This window comes from Bacillus rossius, chromosome 12 (genome assembly GCF_032445375.1).
Source record: "Bacillus rossius redtenbacheri isolate Brsri chromosome 12, Brsri_v3, whole genome shotgun sequence".
Taxonomy (NCBI): Eukaryota; Metazoa; Arthropoda; class Insecta; order Phasmatodea; family Bacillidae; genus Bacillus; species Bacillus rossius.
Window position 1 is genome coordinate 42944173 of NC_086339.1, and position 25473 is coordinate 42969645.

The 25473-nt window shown below is 39.5% G+C and overlaps 1 protein-coding gene across 1 annotated transcript; it reads left to right on the forward strand.

Moving 5' to 3' along the window:
* The first annotated feature begins 3 nt into the window (after window positions 1–3).
* Window positions 4–4448, forward strand: LOC134537879 (excitatory amino acid transporter 4-like). The gene is made up of 2 exons (XM_063378775.1): window positions 4–171; window positions 2520–4448. The coding sequence occupies exons 1-2, from the start codon at window positions 29–31 to the stop codon at window positions 2785–2787; spliced, it is 411 nt and encodes a 136-aa protein (XP_063234845.1). The 5' UTR covers window positions 4–28; the 3' UTR covers window positions 2788–4448.
* The last annotated feature ends 21025 nt before the right edge of the window (window positions 4449–25473 follow it).

A 25473-nucleotide genomic window follows, 5' to 3' on the forward strand; every position in this document is an offset into this window, starting at 1 on the left:
ACTGGATGATGTGAGTGGCTGGCGCACAATGATCTCTCCCCCCACACACTCTCTCCACCACACTCCCACACACCACTCGCAGTCCAGCCTCATAGTGCTCGTGATGGTGCTGGACACGGTCGGCCTGCCGCCCAGCGACGCCTCCTTCATCATCGCCGTCGACTGGATGATGTGAGTGGCTGGAGCACAGCGATCTCTCCTCCCCCCACTCAGTCTCTGTACCACAATCCCTCTGCCATGATCATTGTCACGAGACTCGTCCCGATAATGGCAGTTCTCAAGGTACCGGTTTCCCCAATGGTCACTTCCTGAGCTGGACGGATAGTGAAGATTGTATGGCTGGATCCTCGACCAGAACACGGACAGTCTGGGTGATTGAAGAGACCTAGACTGAGAGTGATAGACTGGGATGGGCGATACCGAGTGGATCGCGTAGGAAATCAACTTGCTCCAACTGGCAGTTAGCTGAATGAGCATGGGGAGGATTAGGTGGTGCTGATGCCAGGATGGTTGTCCTCGGTCTCTCGCCATAGCCAGTCTCTTGTCGCGTCCTGATGGCGATGAAATGGCGTAACCATCTTCCCATGGCTTTTTAAGGGCCTGTGTCACTTCTGCACCCTCCAGGGTTGTAAAACCACATATAGACTCGTTGAATAAATCTGCATCGAGATGACAATGGGACATCTGTCACTTTCAAAGCAATTACACACGATTATTGTTTACGAACACATGAATTTGTTTATAAAAACGGTTGGCAGATAAACTGTGTTCTAGGGTACATATAGAATTGGCAATACTTTTGAGCATCATTAAATATTAAAGCGAGTTAAATTAAACTGATCTACCAGTAAATCATGCTCATTCGCAATCCTCAACAGACAGGAAGCGGCAGTTCGGGAAACAAAGTTAATTTTCATTTCTCCGAGCAGCAACAGTGGGAAAGATAGTAGGATTGCTAAACATTTCATATCTAATTCAAGAAGACTGACACATAATTCTAGTGCAGACATCCAGACTTTGAAGTTACATGGTTTATGAAATAACTCATACTAAAGTTTGCAACGGTTTCATACATTAGGATTTGGCTGATTTATTTCCAAATGTTCTTCCAATATTAACATGTTAACGCATTGATCGCTTAATACTTAGTGCCAACTAGGTGTCAGACAAATAACAATAATGAAAATAATAAAGGAGAATTATAACATAAACTTATGTTAAAATTTATATTAAATATATATCATGATAAAATATCAAATTACTTTTTAGTGGTGTAGTGCAGTGGTACTATGTCTGACTCGCATTCGGAAGTACCTTTTTCAGACATCATCTTGAAATCGTGATTTAAACTTTCCAGAGTTTTTGAAATTATTTAAGGCAGTTTCTTGAAAAAATAATTTGAAATAGTTCCTTGCATAAATTTTTGGCTTTGCATTAATTGAATGTGTCTGTTTATATTAATTTCACTGTTGAGAATACGAATAGAACAAGTTTCGTTACATTGTTGTCAATAATTTTGACACGAACGGCACTGTGTTTTGCAGTGTTTACATGTCTTCACTGATGTAGGACATCTTTCTATTATTACAGTGTCTGTGCTTTTAAAAGTCTCCAGCACTCTGTATAAGGCCAACGAAGGTTGGTCTTCCATGATATGGGATATATTTAATAGTTTTGGTGTCTGCATTATTTAAAGATTGTTCTGTTCTTTGCTACTGTATGGATATCTTCCTGACATAAAATGTTTTAATTCTGCCATGTTCAAGACCTTAAACAGCGAGCGTCCTGTGTATTGCATCAATGATGTGTTATCCTGACTTATTTTTAGTTCCAATATACCTGTGCCCGAAAATTTAGATAGTGACACGTCCCAGTATGGACGTGTTCCTTTGATGTAGGATGCTATATGAGAGTCACGGCGCGCGCGTCGATATAGGAATGTGCAGGGGCGTGCTCTGCACTGGGGCGTGCTCTGTACTGGTGTTGAGACAGTGTTGGACGGGGTGGGTTGCAGCAAGCGAGTTCGTGGTAACCCCGATATAGGAATGTGCAGGTAAGTTGCAGGGGCGTGCTCTGTACTGGTGTTGAGACAGTTTTGGACGGGGTGGGTTTCAGCGAGCGAGTTCGTGGTCTCCCCGATGTAGGAATGTGCAGGTAAGTTGCAGGGGCGTGCTCTGTACTGGTGTTGAGACAGTTTTGGATGGGGTGGGTTTCAGCGAGCGAGTTCGTGGTCTCTCCGATGTAGGAATGTGCAGGTAAGTTGCAGGGGCGTGCTCTGTACTGGTGTTGAGACAGTTTTGGATGGGGTGGGTTTCAGCATGCGAGTTCGTGGTCTCCCCGATGTAGGAATGTGCAGGTAAGTTGCAGGGGCGTGCTCTGTACTGGTGTTGAGACAGTTTTGGATGGGGTGGGTTTCAGCAAGCGAGTTCGTGGTCTCCCCGATGTAGGAATGTTCAGGGACGTTGCAGGGGCGTGCTCTGTATTGGTGTTGAGACAGTGTTGGACGGGGTGGGTTGCAGCGAGCGGTTCCGCACGATCGTGAACGTGATCAGCGACAGCGTGGGGGTGGGCATCGTGGACCACCTGAGCCGAGGGGAGCTGGAGGAGGCGGACCGGCAGGCGGAGGCGCTGGGCATCGGCCGGCGGCGCAGCTCCATGCGCTACGGCAGCTCGCAGGTGGTGGCCGAGCTGGCGGCGGCGGTCCGCAGCCAGGAGGCGGCCTCTCTCCTGGGACACCGCCCCAGCCGCGAGAACAACGTGACCCTGCACGTGCCGGAGGAGCGGTGACGCGCGTGGCGTGGTCCACCAACAACCCGGAGACTGCATTTTGGTCTCAGACAGTGTTTGTTCTATTAACCTTCAACCTGATTGAAAACCCATCAGTTAAAGGTGTCCACGTTAAAGCCACAGACATTTAATGTCATGTCTTGATGAAGTAGCATGGCTTCTGGGTTGTGGCCGTGTTCTTGGCAAATAGTTCACCGACGGTTTCGGTCAATAATGCAGTCGCCTGTAGGTACAGTAGGTAACTGCTCCCTGATGATGGTGACTGCAATGCCGACCGAATCACTCGGTGAACTATTTGCCAAGGACACGGCCACAACCCAGAACCCAAGCTACTTCATCACAATGACCGTGAAAGCCTGCGAACATTATTATTCATATAGTGATTTTGGACTTTACTGAAATCATCATACTAAGAGACACCTACTATCAATACACATAATCTGTGATTCCTGCCTTTTCGAAGATAAATTATTATTTTTTTAACAACTAAACTTTTGTTCCGGCCTAAAATTCTTTTGAAACCAACATGACTTATGTTCCCAAAAAAAGGAAAAGCTGACATGCTAATTTAACTTTGTGAAATGTCGTTTGATGGAAGCAACTATTGCATTGAGTAAATTTTGGAGTTATCGTATTACTTTGTTTATGTCAAGGGATCAATACAGTATGTGATCGATGTTTCATGAATTTCGAATAAAAAAACATTTCATGTGTAATATTGTAAATTTGCACTTATTTTTTTTTAAATAAATAAGTGAGTCTATTCCAGAGTCAATATTTAGCAACACCTTCTATTCATATCAGCTAAATTGAAAAGATATATTGGATAGTCTTAAGCTAATGTGGCTCCATGCGCGGAGAAGAAAAAAAATATGAATTAACATTGAATGAAATGTTATTACATATTTGGGGAAGAATCACTTATACAAGCTGCCATAACATGTAAAAACATTCTTGTAACAAATCAGTAAAGTACAATTATATAACTCGCAAACATTTTCCTGTTGCTTCTTTAATTAAATTATTAATTAATTTCAAAGCATTCTTCGCACTATTACAAGTTATTAGAGAATACGTTTTGAACATGAACTCACAAGAGCAATCTTCGTACAGCAAAGAAGCCATTAAACACAGTTTTATTATTTCCACGTATATTCATCCTGATTGCAACGGAATATAGAACAAGAAAATTTAAAACCAGGGATAAATTATATGAAAAACTTATTACCTAAATACAACTAATAAGAACGATATCTTTATTCGACATTATTTTTTCATTCAAAAGACCGCCAACTTATTAGAACGTGCCAAATGTTTTTGACATAATTTTTTTATATTTTCAAATATAAACTTGATCCTTTTTTTAAATTGATGACAACCTAAATGACATATTTTAAAACAAATAAATCTGTGCTATGATTTTCCACACTGTACATTTTTTAATTAATACAAATCGGATGCGGAAACGAAGCATCCACTGATGTTTGTTTTATTGAATGTTAGATGTTCGTCATTTTTTAAAATTTGTGTTTAAGTAAAACCAACTATCCCAAGTGGGAGATTACGATTGCTTTGATTAGGCAGATTTGTACTTTAACTTATTTGTATGTAAATTTACCAATAGTTTTTTTAAATAAACAGTAAATTTAGGCAAAAATGAATGAATAAAATGGTTTTGTTTTTTTGCCAAACAATATATTTTTAATTCGTATCCTGTAAATCCTTATTTTCCACCGCAAAGCTTTTATTTACTATTTAATAGTAAATAATTTTAAGGCGCCTAAGGCACCGGTTGAAAAATGATGAATAAGTAAGCAACACCTTAATTTAATAAACCCGAAATATTTTTTAAAAATTCAATTACTTTTATTATTGTGCAAAAGAAAATTATTTTTATTGTACATGAAATCATAAAAAAAAAACATATTTAAAAAAAATTGTTTGAATTAAGTACCTCTTGAAAAACTACATTCCGTGTTAATTGTCTCTGGTCGTTCAATAATCTTCCTTGCTGTAGATTTGATTCAATATACATCTTCACTTGACTTGCAACTCTTCATCGTGACAAAGCCACATACTATTGGCAGTGTGAAGATAGTTTGATCTTAAATTAATACCATTGAAATAAAATGATTAGCATTGTGCCTTGTTTAATGTCTATATAGCGTAAGCTGGAACTATCAGAAATAGGCGACGTTTTAATATGAACGTTAATGAAGTGTCGGTTGTAACAAGTAGAATCCTAGGAATTAGATCTATAACATTGTTATTGCATTTTGAAAGGAGTTTTGCTCTTATCAAATTTCGTCCAATCTCTTCCGCAATGAACCAAGTTCCATTGAAACGTCCTTTTTTAGGGTTCAAGTTCCTCAGCAACATGATGATGACATTTTTCTTAAGCAACCAATCATGAGGTGGCATACCGGCTGGAGTTTGCACACTGAGGAACTCAGCAGGGAAATTGAGTGCATGCATCATTTGTATCTTTACTAAAAACAGAATCGGTGCTATAATAAAATTGATAGTTACCATCAATAAAATAGATTTTCTTCCTAATAATTTCTAATTTTTGCGCTTTTTAAGTTGTTATTTTATTGCTAATTAAATGACTTGAGATTGTTTGGTCAATCAATAAGAAGCTATATTTGCCACACTTTTATCTGCTTCTATCTGCAGGTCTTAGTTCGGATTTTGCTCAATAACGAAATCGAACGAGATTTTCCATTACTTTATTTTATGTATCAGTTTTGAAGTTATCTGTTTCAAATTCCTGCAGTTATCGTGTCCATCGTAATTATATATAAATAATATATATTATATTTAGTTTCGTGGTTCAAATACCTAAAACAAATGTTTATGTATACAATAGATAATATATATACATTTACGAAAGTCGCACCCTGGTAACAGCTTTAATAGGTAATCTTTCTTCGAAATCTACCTAAAAATAGATACTTATAACTCCGCGTCATAATGATCTATGTTAATTAATGTACTGGAATAGAAAAAATATTTTCTGCTTAAACTTTATTTTATCACCACTTTATAAAAACTTATTATCACTAGGGTTACAACTTAACTATGATTGAGTTTCAAGTAATTAACTTCAGAAAATTTTGTGTTAAAATATTTCGTGCAGACAGAGGACACACACAAATAAAATTAATTTTTGACTACGATAAGTTATATACTTTACGAACAAGAAAAATATTAAATAATTTATAATACGAAAACCACAAGCAGACATTACATTTATATTATTTTCAGTTTGATTTAAAATTGTAGCAAACTATTATAGAGAAAAAGTTTATCATTAACTAACTCCGATAATCTGGGCAAAGAAAGAAAAATGTAGCAATATTTCAACGTCGTAAAAAAATATAATTTTTTGACAGGAATACGTGATATAAATTGGAACGACACTTTGAAAAATCCAGTGCAATCGAAAATGAATAGGTTTAAAACGTTTTGGAATATAAACCGGGCTTGGGATGTTCAAGTTACGCATTTATACAAAATATACAATAACTGTTTATAATGTCGCATGCTAAAATCCTTCTCTCTATACACGTGGCGAAGGGTTAACGAATGCGATATATATATATATATATATATATATATATATATTAAAATTGGTTTACGCGTGTTTCCAATATTTTTTTCTCAAAATATAATAATCACGCGGAATATAACGTTCGATATAGACTACCTACATGCCTATAACTCAAAGTGGCCTTTTAATTTACAAAACTTGTATAATTACGAATGTGTAAACCATTCTCTCTCTCTAAAGTGGAAAAAAAAATTACAATTTCGAGGCATATGGTGTATTTATACAATCGGGATCACAAGAATCCACGATTAGAAGAAAGAAGAGGTTGGGACGATTCCTAAAAGGCGCCACTCACCGATGCCAGACTCTGAAGGGAGAGGAAGAAAGCTTAGATGTCTGTCATCTCTGGGACGAAAGTGACTCAGAAGATGGTGTTAAAAGAATAGACCTCTGAGATATAAAAAAAAAGTTCCGGGAAGTTGATGGCAGCAAAAGAGAAGAATTATTCGTCATGGGAAAATCTTAAACTTTTGGTCGATAGTCTAAGACTGCTATTGGCAGTGACTTGTTTTAACCGAATGTGTATAAAATTAAAAAAAAAATATATTTTTTATTTCATTAATGATTGTTTTATTTCTCGAAATCGGATTTATAACTAAGACAGAGTTCTAGCAACTGTGTCTCCAGGGTGTGTGTTTTTTTGCTAAATATGTGTCCTGTGCATGTCCACAGTGTGAATTGCGTATCCATTGCGTGTTCAGTGTTTACATTGCATGTCTGGTATGTGCATTGCTAGTCCAGTGTGTCTGTTGCATGTCCGATGTCCGATGTGTGCATTTCATGTCTAGTATGTGCATTGCGTGTCCTTTTATTTTTTGAATATGTTTTGTTAAATGGGCGTAGTCAAGTATGTAATAATCTCTGAATTTTTAACAGTTTCGATAACTTTGTAATCTTGATAAAACATTTTGCTGGGATTCTTCGTCCTTTAAGTAAGTGTAAAACGTTCCATTGCTTGTAAATGTTTTAATCGATACTTTAGGTCTAATAGTTCGGAGACTTTGTCTTGTCTGCTTGTAATATCTTATATTTGTTTGAATTATATAACAAGTTTAGACAAAGAAGGGCTCTTGGCCCGAAGACCCTTGATCCATACGTCTAAAATTGTGCATGTCCTGGTTGGAATGTTCTAAGTATTGAATATTTAGACGTCCATTGAAGGCACAGCGATAACGTATTTATTTGATCGTACAGCTATATTATATAAAGTAGTTTTTCGTAGAGAGAATCCTTTATAAACTTTAAGAAAGGTAATGGGAAAAATAATTTTGAAAATTATTTAAATTTTTTTAAACAATGAGTGGCCGAGAATCGAAACAATGAAAACGAAACGAGTCAATCATTACATAATAAGCATTTTTTTTAATGATTTTTTTTTTGTTTTTCGAAATATAGGTTAATTATTTTGAATTTCCAAGATGACGGTGAAGATGGATGATAGCAGCTTGGAAGATGAGAAATTTAAGAAAATTTTAGGATTTTTAACATAATTTACTAAATACATTTTTTTTATCCAGAATAAACATTTTTGGCTCCATCAGTATCGAAACAAAACAATCACAATTATTAATTATTTTATTTTATTTTATGGAATGTCTTGCAAACTTACTACATATTTCCAAAATGGCGAAAAATAAAATGGTGGACGTTGCGTCATCCAAGATGGAAGCCTGGGTCCCGATTCATAGGTATCGATAGACAAACACGGCCAACATACATAACGAATCCTCACGATTGGCAAGTCAACAAGCCATAGTCCCATAGGAAATTCATTGTGCCCGAATCAGCTAATATAAAGTACTTTTCCACATTCTTTCTACATACCAACACTGTTTGCCGGCCCGAAGACCGGCTTACCCACCCCCTCCCCTCCTGTCTGCGCCCTTTTAGGGTAGAATAGGAGTCGTCTTACAGATCTTACAATCCAGAGCCCGACATCTGAACTAGACAAGGAAAACAGGTCCCCTCCGCTCTGTCCGACCAGCGGACCGCCAACTGCCTGCGCAAGTCAGTGGACAGAGTTTCACAGGAAGTTAGCCTCAGGTTTCCGCCACCCAGCAGGCCAAGACCCCACCAGTACGTACTGACTTCGGAAACTGGTGACCACCAGGGTCTGCCACCAGACAGGCTTCAACCAACTAACTTGTCGATCCGGGTAGGAAAACCACAACCGAGCCCGAGAGATGAATGACACTACAAACCCCCTCCAAGTACACAATTTAAAGCGGATGACAAGGATGGTTTCATCAACCAGGGTGATCGGTAAAGACACTCCAGAGCCAGGCATGATTCCCAACAAACAGTCAAAAATAGAGCAGAACTGTACAGAGCGGCATATACCAAGACCCAGGCACTTCACACTAGAGACCGGAAAATTCCGGGGATTCATTTCGCGATACGCTAAAATACAAGTACATATACCTTTAAGCTGCTTTTGTTACTGGTTCACTGCTCATCTGGACGACTCTGGGCCAATGGGAATCACTCAAACCAAAAAAGTATCGTATCACAGGCAAACCAGTTGAGGCAACTCGCAAGTCAACAGCCAATGAACAGGCGTTATTTTCCCGAGTATACTGAGGACTGTGTAGTCTCTGAAGGTCATTGAAACAGCGAATTTTTCCAGTCCCTACTTCACACCCTTTCCTGGTATACCATTTTCTACATACCAACAGAGGTACTTAGTTAACTAGTAATGGCTCAGCTCAGCAGGCACTCGCGCTGTCGGAGTGGGGCAGACGTTGTGGTCTGCTGTAACCGCGGTGAGCGGTGCTGGGGTCGTGACGTCACGGAGTGAGCGAGCCAAACACGGGCTGAGCCGTGTGAGAAGAACGAACGTGTATATTTGTGTCTGTGAGCCGAATTTTTCGGAAGATAATTTAATACTAGATAAATAACTTAGGCTTAGGTTTTAGGATTGACAACTGCTAATGATTTAGTATTTTAGTGGCTAACCATTTTGTTTACTTAGTGGTCCCCCGACACCTTTAAAGATAAAGAATCATTTTAAAACTACCAAACAGATTTTATTTTTTATTTTTAGGGTAATTTTTAATATTTTTTTATTATTTATGATTAAAATTTTTTTGTCTTGAATTATTACATAGTCAAAACTCACCAATACCCGACTTTATTACATCTATGGCTACATTTTTTTTAAATTTTCATAACTTCTTATATTGTATAGTAAAAAAAATATATTTTGTCGAAACATATCGAAACCAAAATTGCATCTTCCGATTCTTACGTGTTTTCTCTCGCACAAGAAAAAGATACTAGCAGTTAATTGCAGTACAGGCAGACGGAGCTAAACAGACGGTGCGTGGGAAGAGCTACTACACATTCACTAACACGCATCATGCGTACCGATGTCGGGTTGTTTGGTGCGGTGTTGCTGCAGCAACTGGCCTATCAACAAGCAGAACTTGAATTATGGTTTTAAAAAAGATAGTATTTTTTATTATTCTACAAGTTGAACCTGTGTAACACTCCGAGTGCCGACATTTCGGCAGATGCCCCGACACGGAGAGATAAAAGGTTGGTAAACGATTGGCATACAAAAAAATATTATTACAAATGTCAATTTATTTCTAATTTGATAAAAACTTAATTTTTATTTATGAACACGAACTAATAAGAAACATTCTATTGAAACTGTTTAAGCATTTAGCAATATATTTGTACAAAAAAAACATAAGCCAACGAAGAGAACCTACTATTGCACAAATATTCTAAATCTATTAATGCGTATTTTACTTAAGCACATAATAGAGTTATGAAATCTTATTTATGTGATAATGTAACAATTATATACGTCCTACGTAAGTTGAAATTTTTAGTAATTAAAAGCGTTGAAGTATAATTTATCTAAAAAAATCAGTGGTTGCGACTATGCTTTGAAGGTCAAACGGAATATATATATATTTTTAGTTAAAGTTGCTGAAAAGTATGTTGGCTCTTTTATTGTGTAAGTTGGTCTTAGATAAAATATTAAATAAACACGATTTTGGACTCTGCAAATCAAATTTAAATTAAGTTAAATTCTTTGGATTATTATGACTAAGTTTCTTATTCATGAACATTTTCTACAGGCCAAGCAGATATTCCAGCGAAATCGAACAAAATGGAACGAATGTCCCGTAGCGAAATTGTTTCGGAAAGCTGGAAGCTGGAATTAAACGTTATTTTCATTCGAATCGTTTCAAAGCGTTACCGTAAACAAAAGTATAAACAGATGCAGGCAAAGCTCTATCTCTGTCCTATGCGCGGTGGTTGCGGTTGTTTTCTTAAGGGGGTGGGGGGATGGCGACAGGGGGTTGACTGCACAGAAGAACAATGGCACGCGCCGACTGTTCATCTGGCACTCCGACAATGGCACGGGAGGCTCTGCAGCGAGCATAAATCTAGAATTGTCGTGGATTCGCGTGGTAATGTGTTACTTCAATATTCCGTTTGAATTGCTGGCGCCAGAGCAGCGGCTTGCTAGCTTGCTGGCTGGCCTTCAATGGAATGACCTTGGAACACACACACACACTCTCTCTCTCTCTCTCATCCGCTAGCACATTCAGGTGTATTAGAGGCCTGTAGCGTTTGTGTAGTTAATGATATTAAATGTAGTAAGCTTGACATCTTGGAAAACATTCTGTGAAATGAAAACCGGTTGGTGCAATCATGTAGCAAAGTCTGATGTACGCCGGTTTGCGGCGTGATTTGTTCTGGGTTCGAGTCCCGGGCGAGGCATGGATGTGAAGAAGTAGTGTCTAATGTGGTAGTAAAAAAAAAAGTCAGTATGTTAATAATGTAAGTAAATGGGGGGTGGTTTGCTCTTTCGTGTCGATGTAACTAACGAGCCATGCTTTACAAATATTCGTAAACGTGTAAAGTTGTGGAAGCTTAAGACCGGAGTGGCGAAGGTCCCGGGTGAAATTACCACACTGAAAGAAATTTTTGTATATTTTATAAGGAAAATCCTTGGAAACCCTGTTGCCAAGGATATTACTTGAAAAACTACAAGACATAGCTTTGTACCATGTGCGATTTTGCAAGGCTCTGCATTGCAGTTTTGCAAGAAATGTCCTTGGCAACAGGGTTTCCAAGAATTTCCCTTGTAAAAGTACAAAATTTTTTTTAGAGTGCAGCATGTTCAGGAATATTTAAGTTTCGGGAACTTTCCTCCCCGGCTCCAGGACTGGTTGTTGCATCATCCCTTCACATCATACCGCGGAAGGCAGTGGGACGCCCGTGCAGAATCACCCTGCCACGGGGACGTTAAGATTATCCGTGGCATCCACCGCAGTGATGTGGTAAGGGATGACCGTGTTCGCACACTGGTTTCAAAAGTTCGCCGTCACCGCCAGCGAGAATCTCTTCGGATGCACTCGATGACTAAATGTTGTCAACAAAACCTTGCCAAGAGAGGTATCGCCGTGTGCAGGCACCCAGGTGCGAACACCGGCACACGTTTTCTGATTTATGTCCTCAAAGATATCCCCAAATCACTTCACGATTAAAATGGGTAAAAATGTAAATTGGATTTGGCAATTTTCTTTACCAATTTCTCTGATCTTTGTTCGTGATTCGTTGCAAATGTTCGTTCGCTGTCGTCAATCGTAATGTCCCAATAAGCCAATTTTATTACATTTTCCCCTTAGCATAATTTTATGAAACGCTATAAAGACAGGTCAACATTATCCATTCAAATACACTTAAATATTAATATTTTGGTAAAAAAAATTAAACTTATAAGAAATACCAAAACGTGCTGGATTCCAACACTTGCGACTGTATTTTTCCTTAGTGACATTTATTGAATTCAGACAAATGTAGTCCTACTATTTCCAAAATATTTTTTTTTTTCAATTTTTTGTTTATTCTTTACGTTATCATTAAATACACACTGCTTGTGTTTATATTTCGCACGAATAAGATAATAGCTCAAGGCAGTTAGGATGTCCGCCTGATTTAAACCGGCATCTCTGGTTGAGATAACTTAATGCTATTAAATACCGACAAGCAGTATTTTAAAAAACAATAAAAAATTTCTAACAATTAAAATTAACAATTACAAATATTTTTACCTTTAAAGCACAAACATACCATACTATTACAAAAAAATATAAATGAAAAAATTCTTTACAATATTTGGTTAATGTTTTACATTTAGAAAGCTTTACGTACCATTGTCTTTGGCTAGTTACAATAATATTTAAGGCATAAACTAACATTGCGTCACATCTTCAAAAACTTAATTTGCTCCTATAGTTGACACCAGTAGTATATAATAGCCGGAGCTGCGCCAGGATTCAGGATGTGGATTGTGTGGATTGTGATTGTCTGTCCGCCATCTTGGATTGTGACGTCACGGCGGCCATCTTGGATGACCTTGACCTTTGACCTTGACCTTGACCCCGGCGGCCATTTTGGATCCGCCATCTTGGATCCGCCATTTTGGATGACGTCATTTTGTTTTCTCGAACATTCCTTGATTTTGTTTTCCGCCATTTTGAATTATGACGTCACCGTTGCAATTTCCGTTACGGCCGCCATCTTTAACTTTTTTATTTATTATCCGATTTTAATGAAATTTTTTTTAAATTTATAAAAAAAATTAAATTAATAAAATTTTAATAAAATATTTATAAAAATTTAACTTTTTAGACACGGAGTTCGGAGTCCTCGGTTCGAACCCGACGAGGTCAAAAAATTAAAAATGGCGACCGATCCTTCCCCCTGTGGTGGCTGCTGACAGACTGCCCCCCACCACTTTTTTCAAAGCATATATAACATCATCTAGTATGACGTCATGTCCGCCATCTTGTCTTCGATGTTGGAAACCATCATCAATGTATCGGCGGCGAGAGTGCACCGACGCCATGTTAGTTTAATTCTTACCCGCTAGAGTGCAGTAATCATTTATTATTGCTGTGACACCCGCCATCTTGAAATTTGGCCACCATCTTGAAAATCCGTAATTTTAATGCTAGAGATTCGGGGAAAAGTTCAAAATTCATCAAAAAATTAACTTAATAGAATTCTGATTGAATAGATCGACTAAGGTCATTGGTTCGATCCCTGGCCGATACAAAACAACTTTAATTTAAAAAATACCACAAAAGTGACAGGATTGAGAAAATAAAAAACACCGCAAGTACTTTTAAAAACTTTTATTACATAAATTCAATACACTACTACAAGTACAAAAAATAATACACAGACATAGAACTAAAGTCTTGTGGATTTCTCGATGTCTGCATCTGCCACCCACGAATTAAAGCGAGGTGGAAAGCCCCACCACTTGACGTAGGACAGTCCGTTTCTTCGTTTTATAATCTTCTCCACCAAGTACATATCAGGATACAACATAGGCTGAATCTCTTCGGCATAGAAGCCGCCACGGATAGGTTTGTGGTCCAAATCTTCGAGGTAGTAGGTCCTAGGCTCTGATTCACGAACATGTGTCACACGGAAAAGTTCGGGACTCCAGTTCGCAGTGAAACCTTTCTCGAAGATACCTTTCTGCTTGCAGATTCGCACAATGTCACCGACGTTAGCTTTACGCTTTCGTGGATCTCTCTTCTTCATGTTGGAAAACTGTTCGAAGCAGGCGATTGTCCCTTACGTCCTTTGGCTTCATTTTCGTGGTAGAATGCATCGTGGAATTATACTCGTTTATTAGTTTCGGCAAGATGTCAAGCCACTTGTAATTTCCGTTAGCCGTGAACTGCCGCCACATCTTGGATCGCAAAGTTCTGTTAAACCTTTCGACAACGGAGGCTTTGACGTTACTAAATGTAGAGTAGTGTTTGATGCCATACTTCTTCATCAAAGCCTTGAAGGATGCATTGTAGAATTCTTTCCCGAGGTCCGTTTGCAGGTGCGACGGTACACGTCCATCACGCAAAATATTGTTCATGGCCTTGGCTACTTCAGTTGCAGTCTTTGATTTGACAGGTCTAGCCCAAGCGAACTTGCTATAAACATCGATGACTGTCAACATGTACTTGAAACCTTTATTCAATCGGGAATACGGTATCATCTCAACAAGGTCCGCCTGGAATAAATCATCAATTCCACGAACTATGACTTTGCGACGAAGGTATTTTCGTCTAGCAGGAGCATGAAGTTCGTGAGCGATTCCGGTTCGACTCATTGTATGTACCCGGCTTCCCTCAGTTCTTCAAGTATGGAGACTATTTCGTTGATGTGCGAATAGTTTCCTACGCTAAGCGAAGCATGTAGAATTCTAAGGCGATCAACTAATTCATTAGGATCGTCCCAATATACATAGTCAAATATCTGACCACTTTCTAGCTTTTTTAAACCTTCGCCATGTATTGTTAGTTCACTGAAGAGATTAGCGAGAATGTCGATTTTTTCATGATCTACGTCTTTATATACACCACTATCTGGATCGTTATCGCGAAAATGTGCATTGGTTAGCTCTAGCAGTTTTTTGTACTCTTGTAAGTCTTTGTGAGAATATCCTTTAGGCTCCCTGCGAAACAGCAATTCGTACAGACCCGGAGTCCCGCGCGTTTTGAACTCTTCTACGCGAACGATATTTCCTGGTAGAAAGTCTATTTCTTTAGCACCGAGGAACCACTTAGTATGTTTTCTGTACACTCCGTAGGTCGTGTCATTATTCCGACTCGTAAACGATATCAGGTATGGTCGGACCATTGCATTCACTTGATGTCCCTTTTTCGGTATTTTTTTCTTGTGCATGGTCTCTGTACTTGTTAAGTCTTCTTCTTCTCGATCTGGTTCATACTTTCTCTTCTTTACTGTTGGCATTTCATCTTCAACTTCTGTCTTCACAATGATAGCTGGTTCTTCCTTGTTTTTAAGTTCGTCGAGGCGACTAGTGATTGGTTTAAATATTTCCTCATTTTCCATCTCACGTGCAAGTCTGGTTCGTCTAGCAAGTAAATATTTTTCACGAACAGACTGTATAGCTCGATGAAGGTCACTGGCCAGGTCCGACATTGTACTGGCTGAAAACTTATTGCAAGACCTCCTTATATACTTTTTTATTCCTTCGCAGAATCTTCTTTCTTGTGTGTGGCAAAATCTGAATTTGTTGACAAGTGAGATAGTGATGCTTTCAGACTACTTTGAAAAGTCCTCAAATCGTCACGTCTTTGTGCATTCGATACTTCGATCATGTCGCGAATGCGAGAATCCGAGGCTTCCACACGCTGGTCGATGGCAACGAGATACTCTATTATTTCGTTTTTCACACTTTCTACTTTTTGAGACAGTAGCGAAATATATTTGCGGATATCAGAGTCGGGGCATACAGTATGTCTGCTGCTACGACCGAATTTCGAAATGCTATGACTCATGTTTGACGATAAACTGATCGAAACCTCGTCTGTACCTGCCCTTATATAGAGGCCAGTCCTTTACGATGACTATGAATCCGTGCTCGTCTTTCCAACACAAGGAACACATGTCTTTGAATTCCTGAAACGACATGTCGGTGTTTACGTGGTCGTCGTAGGCGTGACGTAAATTAAGTTCGTCCATGCGAAAAAGCACTATAACATTCGCATTATCTCGTAGGAGATGTTTGGGTATTCTACTGTACGTCTGACACAGGTATACGCAGTCTACCTTGGCGTGCCTGCCCATGGAAAAGTACTCTTGTATAATGCCCTGCTTCTCGCACATTACATCGTCGAACACAAACACGGAATTAGGCTTTGCTTCGTCGGTAGACACCACATCGGTATTATCGCTAAACGGAAAATACTCCAGTCCTTCCACCGAGCATAGAACAGTTGCTAGGCGCTGGTACTTTGGCTGTTGCAACGACTTGGAATACAAGTAAACGTTCTCGAACCGAAGACCGTTTGGCTCCTCCAGTAAACTCAGTAGAACGCACGTCTTGCCACAGTTTGACGGTCCCGCCATTATGCATCGTACAGCAGAAGGCAACAGTAAGCCATGTCGCGATTCGCGACCGATAGTTTCATCGTTTTGCGTAATGCGCACGGGCAAACAAACATCTTGCTTGACGACCTGCATTGTACTAAATAAATTGTATAAAATCAAACACATTTATACTTTCTGGTCAGTTGCGCGTAATGACTCGAAGAGGTAAGAACAAAAAACACAGTGGTGCAGGACTCGTGAACTCGCTGATAAACAATCTGCCATTCGAGCTACACATTCCCGGATACAGATTTTGCGGCCCCGGCACTAAACTAGCGAAAAGGTTAGCTCGCGGTGACGTGGGCATTAATTCTCTCGACGATCAGTGCAAGCAGCACGATATTGCCTACTCGCTCAGCAAGGATCTGGAATCCAGGCACCGGGCCGACGAGATATTGGCACAGGAAGCTGAAGAAATAAGTAAATCGACGCACGCGGGTCTAGGAGAAAAAATCACGGCCTGGGGCGTATCTAAAATCATGAAGGCAAAGACGAAATTAGGACTGGGTGCTCGTCAAGCCAGCTCCATCAAGTCAAAGACTAACTCACGCAAGACCAAACGCAAGACTGGAGCAGGCATACAAAAAGTCAAGCAAAAATTAAAGACTCTCGACAAGAAGATTATAGGAGGATTTCTTCCTTTGCTTTTGCCTGCATTGGGTGCTCTCGGCGGTCTCATCGGTGCAACGAGCGGTATAGTGCGGGCAGTCAACACTTCGAAGAATGAGCGAAAGCAGTTAAAAGAAGCACAGCGACATAATGCAAGCATGGAAGCCATTGCCATGGGTAAAAAAAACGGCGCAGGCCTGTACTTACGTCCTCACAAATCAGGCCGAGGCATGAAAAAGAAACGAAAATCCTAAGTTCTCTGCCGAAACGACCGCTCACCAACGTAGATTTAATAAAGTACGCACGCAAATTGAAAATACCAAATTTCTGCGGCGTGTTTATGCGAGACACTTTACCCAGCAAACCAAAAACCAACGAACGCGCCATAATTAATTTAGACACGACTGCAGGTCGCGGCACGCACTGGGTAGCGTATATAAAGTCTGGAAAAAAAGCTACTTACTACGACAGTTTCGGTAATTTGAGACCTCCGCCTGAACTTAGGCGGTACCTGGGCCGGACCACTACACTGTTCTACAATTACGAAACGGAACAGAGGCCTAATAAAACAAACTGCGGACACTTGTGTCTTCGCTTTTTAACTAAAAAAATAATTTAGCTGACAAATAAAAATTACTACTTAAAGGCTGTGCAGTGATGATAATTTATTAGTCATGTCGATAACACTTACCTTGACAGGTCACGCATCTGAGCTGCGGGCGGTTCATTTCCCGCCTCTGGATTTAGACGGAGAATGGTGTATCGGACTCGTAGATTTTCAAACGTATAATGCCATACCGAATATCGACGAAGAAAACTGCAAGATCTGCTTCCTGAAAAGCGATGGGACCGCTCATGAAATACAGTTACCTGTTGGATCTTACGAAATTGACGACATTGCAAATTACATCAGGGATATGTTACCGCAGGATGTAGACTTTCAACTGCGTGGAAATCCAAACACTCAAAAAAGCATTCTAACATGCAGTGAAATTGTCGACTTTACGAAACCTGGGACCATAGGTTCGATGTTAGAATTCGAATCAAAGGTGTATGATGCAGGAAGAACGTACGAATCTACGCGTGCAGTAAACATTTTGCCTGTGAATGTCATAAGAATAAACTGTAATTTGGCAAGTGGAACGTATCTAAACGGAAGACTAAGCAACATGCTGCACGAATTTTCGCCGATGGTCCCGCCAGGATATAAACTGGTCGAAGTACCGCAAAGTATCATTTACGTTCCAGTCGTCGTGAAGTGCGCACACGAAGTCGTCGTCAGAATCGTTGACCAGCGAGGACGATTGGTGAATTTTCAAGACGAAGAAATTACATTACGGCTGCACTTGAAGCGATGGGCATAAAGTTCGTAACACCGAACAGTTATAAAAGAAGTCGTATTGACGTGAATAAGAACAGTTCTCTACCAGACATCGGTGCATTAACACCTGACAACATCAAGTATCTTCTTAGTATTGGACAAGTGCCGAATAAATATGGAATACGAAATCCTCAACGTGGAAGATCCGGTCATTTTTGATGACAGCATTACGAAAATGGAATTGCACGAGTACCAGCCTTTCCTGCTCGGACCGTACGCACTTCCATCGGAAGTACGCATTGCTGTACAGCACCATGATATTTGTACTTTACCTTCACAGTCATTTCTACGTATAAGAGGCATGCTTACAAAAGCGGATGGTACGCATCCGACAACGACGTCAATATCCTGCAATGGTATTCTTCACCTCATCGAGCGCGTTACATATGTACTCAATGGCGTCGAGGTAGACCAGACGAGAGATGTAGGCATAACATCTGCTATGAAAAATTACCTTTCGCTCACGCCAAATGAACTGACTGCTGCAAAGATGGCCGGTTGGGCTCTCGAGGATGAATATAAGCTTCCGGTTTATGCCGAAGGAAAGTTCGAAGTTTGTGTTCCTCTGTCCATGCTTCTTGGATTCGCTGAGGACTACAGGCATATAATCATTAATTCGAAACAAGAGCTCGTACTGCTTCTAGCCAACACACACATTAATGCAATTGTCGTCGCTGCAGAAAACCCTCAAGATGTCTCGCTAACACTACAGTCTATCGAGTGGATGCTGCCCCACATCCAAGTGAGCACCGTTGAACGAGTCAAGATGTTGAAGAACATAGAAAATGGCAAGAACTTCGATGTGCCATTCCGATCCTGGAGCCTGGAAACTTATCCTGGCTTGCCTCATAGTCAGCGTATCAATTGGATAGTAAAGTCCAGCTTCGCTACGGAAAAACCAAGATACATCATCGTCGGGCTTCAGACCGGAAGACAGCTCAATGCAGGAGTAAGTCGTTCCTTATTCGATAACTGTCAATTACGTAATGTAAAAATATTTTTAAACAGCGAAAGTTATCCGTACGTTGATATGAACATGGACATTGAAAGTGGAAGATTTCTTCTCGCATATCAAATGTATGCCAAGTTTCAGCAAGCTTACTATGGGCGGAGACAGTCACCGATACTGAGTCCCGACAGTTTCAAGAACAAGGCTCCGTTAATGGTGTTTGACGTTTCCAAACAGGATGATCGATTAAATTCAAACATCATCGACTGTAGGATCGAGATTTCGACTAGCGGAAATATTCCACCAAACACTTATGCTTTTTGTCTGATACTTCACGATCGGCTTGCATCATACAATTGTCGAGACAAACTTGTGAAAATTCTGACTTAAATTCTGTTTCGTTTGCGATAATAATTCAGTTACAATCGAGCATTGCTAGCGACAAGATGTACTGCAACCTGCAAGGTTTCCAGAGTCAAAACGGCTTTGTTCTCAAAGAAATTGCCGTCACCTCCGGAGACAAGACTCGAACCCGCAGCTTCCGACCTCCGTATCCTTGGAAACTACTAGACGAAAAAAGTAAACGTTCGAACGAATGGCTATGCAAATATTATCACGGACTAGAGTGGGACGAAGGAAAAATCCCATACCACCAAGTGAAAAACACACTTCAAGATTTACTAGTTCAAAACGAAACAATATACGTTGCCGGACCTGAACAGAAAAAATGGCTACGAGATCTGTGTAATGACGGAGCAGTTGAAATTGAAGACCTACAGACCGACTATGGCTGTCCTTCCCTGCGCAAGCTTAGTGCAATATACGATGTGCAGCCAAGTGACAAGTTTGAACGTGTCTGTGCCTGTACAAACTCGCAGTTAATGCAGAAATGGCACACACAGTGTTAGTAGGAGTCTGCATATATAAATGTCGTACCTACGTACGTGTCTTCAGTTGACGTTCGACCTGCAAGAAGATGTTTACGTTTCATCCTGCTAACGTGTACGTGAGCGCAAGACCTAGCTTCAGCAGTGTCGAGTACAGCTACTGGGATTCCGGGTATCTACGTACATATACAGAAACCTGTGATGGAGGCGCTCAGCATTGGCGGTTTGCGCACTTTCCTGTGTCCTACGAACCAACCCAGCAGCTATTAGACTGTTGCGAACCTGGAAACTGTGCCGTCTATCACATGAGACCACACACAATCCTTCCTGCTAGCATCGATGAGGTAGTCGCCTCGTCTGCACGTGTAACACCAAACATGAGCGTGTTGCAACCTGTTGCTACCTGTGATGCTTCTACGCAGACGTCCAAACGGTGTGCGTCTCGTCGTCGCAGTTCAGGCAGTGAATCTGTCCCAACTAGCACTGCAGTAGAGCCAAGGCGCAGACGTGGTCACAGACGTCACCGACCATGTCTTGTCGGAGTTGACGACGTCGCAGAAGATGACCAGCTGGAAACCTGTGTTCCTGATCCCGTGGCCTGCGAACCAGTTGGAACCGGAGTCGACGAGTCAGTTCGTGCGGCATTAAAGACTTTGCTTGTGAAAATGCTTGATTCCTTAACCTAAACTGTATTTGTGTAATTTTTTTATAAATAAATGTGTAAAACCTGAACTTGTGTTTGTTTTTTATTTCTACAATTTTTAGGTACCCAATAAAAATTAATTTTAAATACAGACAATATTTTGACTAATGTAGTATTCCAGTAGACTGCGGGTATATAAGCGAAGTTCAGACGAGTGGAGCCTCAGTATACCTCTGGCCGCGGTGCAGTACGGACCTGCTCTCTTCAGTAAATTTCGTAGTTACTGCTCCAATGTCGACCGGGATAGACTGTTTACCGTCAGCAGCGGGGACCTCGATGACAGCAATGATGAAGGAGTCGGAGATTCCGATACCGACTGCAGAGGAGACCACGGCAGCGGAGAGCTCAATTCCTGCGTTGTCGACAGCTGCGGAGATCTCGATACCGACTGCAGAGGAGACTTCAATTAATGAAGAGCGTACTTCGAATCAGTGCAAATACTGTGTCGCATCATTTACTAGAACTTCAAGCGCTCGCAGACATGAAAGAAGCAGTTGTCCGAATAATTTACTGAAACGAATACAATTTCAGTGCAATAAGTGTAATAAACTAATTTCACGCCTCGACAGCTTACATCGTCATTATATAAAATGCTGCGAGACAGTTAAGTGCAAGTATAATGAACATGGTTATTGTTTTGACTCATGTGTTGTACCAGCTGATGAGAATATATATAAGTGAGACCCTGGTGATATGAACATTTAGTCCGTCTCTGGCTACGGTGATGAACGCATCGGGTAGTCAGCCTTGAATAATAGACCAGTATCTAGCTTTTCTTGAGACCTCGATGGCGTCTTTACCAGTATCAACACCGACCTGGATCGAAGGTCTACCATCATCAGTGCAGACCACGATGACTACGTCGTCTACAGCTACACCTGCTCTCTCCGCACAGCAGGAGATTTCGACGCGTGCAACATCTTCTGCAGAGCAGACCTCAACGGCTTCAGAAGTTAACATGACAGCAGTGTTACAATGGTTGTCAACAGTTCCAGTGTCATTGATAAAGGAAGGAGCATCCAACAGTGTTCCATCGCCCAACTGTACGTACTGTGACAAGATCAAAAACTTGAAATTACGTGATTATGTAATACACAATTGTAATAATAATTCTGAACGCATTAAATATCAGTGCAACAGGTGTTTAAGCAAGTTTAAACGTTATGGAAGATTAAAACGTCACCTCAGGAATTGTGATAGACTGTCTGTACATTCATCAGAATCAAGCTGTATATTTTGTAACAAAACATTAGCAAATATTCAAATTGCAAAACGACACGAAATATATCACTGTCCTTTTAATGAAGTCGATAATTCGGTTTTGTGTGAAAATTGTGGTGTACCATTATGTCGACCTGATAGACTGAATAGACATTTACGAACATGTAAAGGACTTAGTCCATACAATAAGAGGACTGTTTGAATCGAGAAATCCACAAGACTTTAGTTCTATGTCTGTGTATTATTTTTTGTACTTGTAGTAGTGTATTGAATTTATGTAATAAAAGTTTTTAAAAGTACTTGCGGTGTTTTTTATTTTCTCAATCCTGTCACTTTTGTGGTATTTTTTAAATTAAAGTTGTTTTGTATCGGCCAGGGATCGAACCAATGACCTTAGTCGATCTATTCAATCAGAATTCTATTAAGTTCATTTTTTGATGAATTTTGAACTTTTCCCCGAATCTCTAGCATTAAAATTACGGATTTTCAAGATGGCGGCCAAATTTCAAGATGGCGGGTGTCACAGCAATAATAAATGATTACTGCACTCTAGCGGGTAAGAATTAAACTAACATGGCGTCGGTGCACTCTCGCCGCCGATACATTGATGATGGTTTCCAACATCGAAGACAAGATGGCGGACATGACGTCATACTAGATGATGTTATATATGCTTTGAAAAAAGTGGTGGGGGGCAGTCTGTCAGCAGCCACCACAGGGGGAAGGATCGGTCGCCATTTTTAATTTTTTGACCTCGTCGGGTTCGAACCGAGGACTCCGAACTCCGTGTCTAAAAAGTTCAATTTTTATAAATATTTTATTAAAATTTTATTAATTTAATTTTTTTTATAAATTTAAAAAAAATTTCATTAAAATCGGATAATAAATAAAAAAGTTAAAGATGGCGGCCGTAACGGAAATTGCAACGGTGACGTCATAATTCAAAATGGCGGAAAACAAAATCAAGGAATGTTCGAGAAAACAAAATGACGTCATCCAAAATGGCGGATCCAAGATGGCGGATCCAAAATGGCCGCCGGGGTCAAGGTCAAGGTCAAAGGTCAAGGTCAAGGTCATCCAAGATGGCCGCCGTGACGTCACAATCCAAGATGGCGGACAGACAATCACAATCCACACAATCCACATCCTGAATCCTGGCGCAGCTCCGGCTATAACTACTACTGACACCAGTACTTTGGTTTTGAAACTCTTTGTGCGTAATCAGGAAAAACAGCAATATACGAATAATTCAATATTACAAAGAGTTAAGATTGGGTTTTTTAAAATTTAAATTACAATAAATGTAAGTCAGTACTTAATAACAACTAAATATTATATCGCTATCCTAATACCGCCTGGCTTGAACTTATTTCTATAGTAAACTTATAGTTTAAAAATCTAAAAAAAAGCTTTTATCGTTGAATGAACTAAAAACAAAAAAAAATTTAACTTAAGTTATTGTACAATAACCGATAATGGACCACAACTCTGTATAACTAAAAACGTGTTGTGCTCTTTTCTTGCATTTTCGTAATGACTGTATACTAAAACTTTCATATTGATCATATCCTAAAATAAGTGATGGAATATCTAATACAAATTAAATTGTTGTTACTGATAGAAAATTTATGACATATTATATCAGGCACCCCATTGATATTTTTGAAGTTAATATTGTTACTTATTTCATAAATTCATTTTCGTAATGACTGCATCCTTAAAACAGTGATAGATAATATAAGGTAAATTATATAAAGAACCCTACCAGTAGTGTATTATAGTTCCTCCTGGGACAGGCTTCAGGCTGTGGAGCCGTGGAGCCGACCGCCATTTTGGATTGTGACGTCATGGCGGCCATTTTAGACTATCTTGACCTGGACCTTTAACCTTGACCTGGGAGGCAATTTTCGATCCGCCATCTTGGATCCGCCATTTGTTTCTCGAATTTCCGCCGTTTCGAATTATGACGTTACTTTTGCAAATCTTGGAAATCTACCATTTTTATGGTAAAAATTAAACACATTTTAAATTTATAAAAAAATTCATCAATTATATTTTAATAAAATATTATTTAAAAAACGTACTTACGTCATGGAGCTCGAAGTCCTCGGTTCTAACCCGGTGAGGGCAATATATGGTGACCGATCCTTCCCCCATTCCCCCATGGTGGCCGCTGGTAGCAGAGTAATTTAAGTCCCCTCTAGAACTTTTCAACATATTGTATTAAATAAAAGTTTATTACATCAAATTAAAATATTTGCATCGATAAAGTATTTGAGGACATGAACTGATCGAATCAGAGTATTAATTGTAGATTTTTTTAAAATGAATTTCGGAATTTTTTCCCGAATTTATAGCTAAATAATTACCAATTTTCAATATGGCATCAAAAATTCAAAATGGCGGGCGCCACAGTAATAAAAAACAAATACTCCAATCTAGCAGGTAAAAATTAAACTACCATGGTGGTAGTGCACCCTAGCAGACGAGAACAAGATGGTGGCCTCCAGGAGACGAAAACAAGATGGTGGACATGTCTTCATACTAGCAGGTGATATATGTACCTTGGCATTAGTGGTGGGAGGTCAATCTTTCGGTGGCTTTCGTGGAGGAAGGATCTGTCACCATTTTTATGTCCTCTTCGGGATCGAACCAAGTGCGTGTTTTAAATAATAATTTATTGCAATTTGATGAAGTGATTTTATATAGATTTTAAATTTGTTGCCATTAAAATGTCATAAAAATTACGGATTTTCAAGATGGCGGTCGCAACGAAAAATTGAACGATCTAGAATCCAAGATGGTATCCGTAACGAAATGCGCAACATTTATGTCACACACGTCCAAACTGATGGGCGTAACGAAACAAGTAGATAATGTTTCTATAATCTAAGATGGTGACCGTGACGAAATGTGCAATAGTGGTTTTAAATCTTTTTTTAAAGTTTATTAATTAATTTTTTTTTAATTTTGACATTTTTCCCGATATTCTAGCTTAAAACTTATGGATTTTCAAGATGGTGGGCGTAAAGAAAATTGCAGCGATTAGGTTAAAATCTAAGATGGCGGATGTGAGGTAAAAAATTTTTAATTAAATTTATTAAGAATTTTTATAGTTTTTTATTAATAAATTACATGTTTACTCCCGCTAGGTATCGAACCAAGAACCGAAATCAATTAGGTAACTAAAATTTTTGGTCTAAAATTAAAAAAATTTGAATTTTATGGTTTAGGTCAAGGTCATACAAGATGGCCGTCTTAGGCTTATGAAGGCTGTAGATATGGATTCTTAAGCCTCACTATGAAATTTATGTTTTTTCTAAGGCAAAACTCTTTCGAGGTTTTTTGAATTGCGAATTTTTTAATTTTTGAGGAATAAAACGGGAT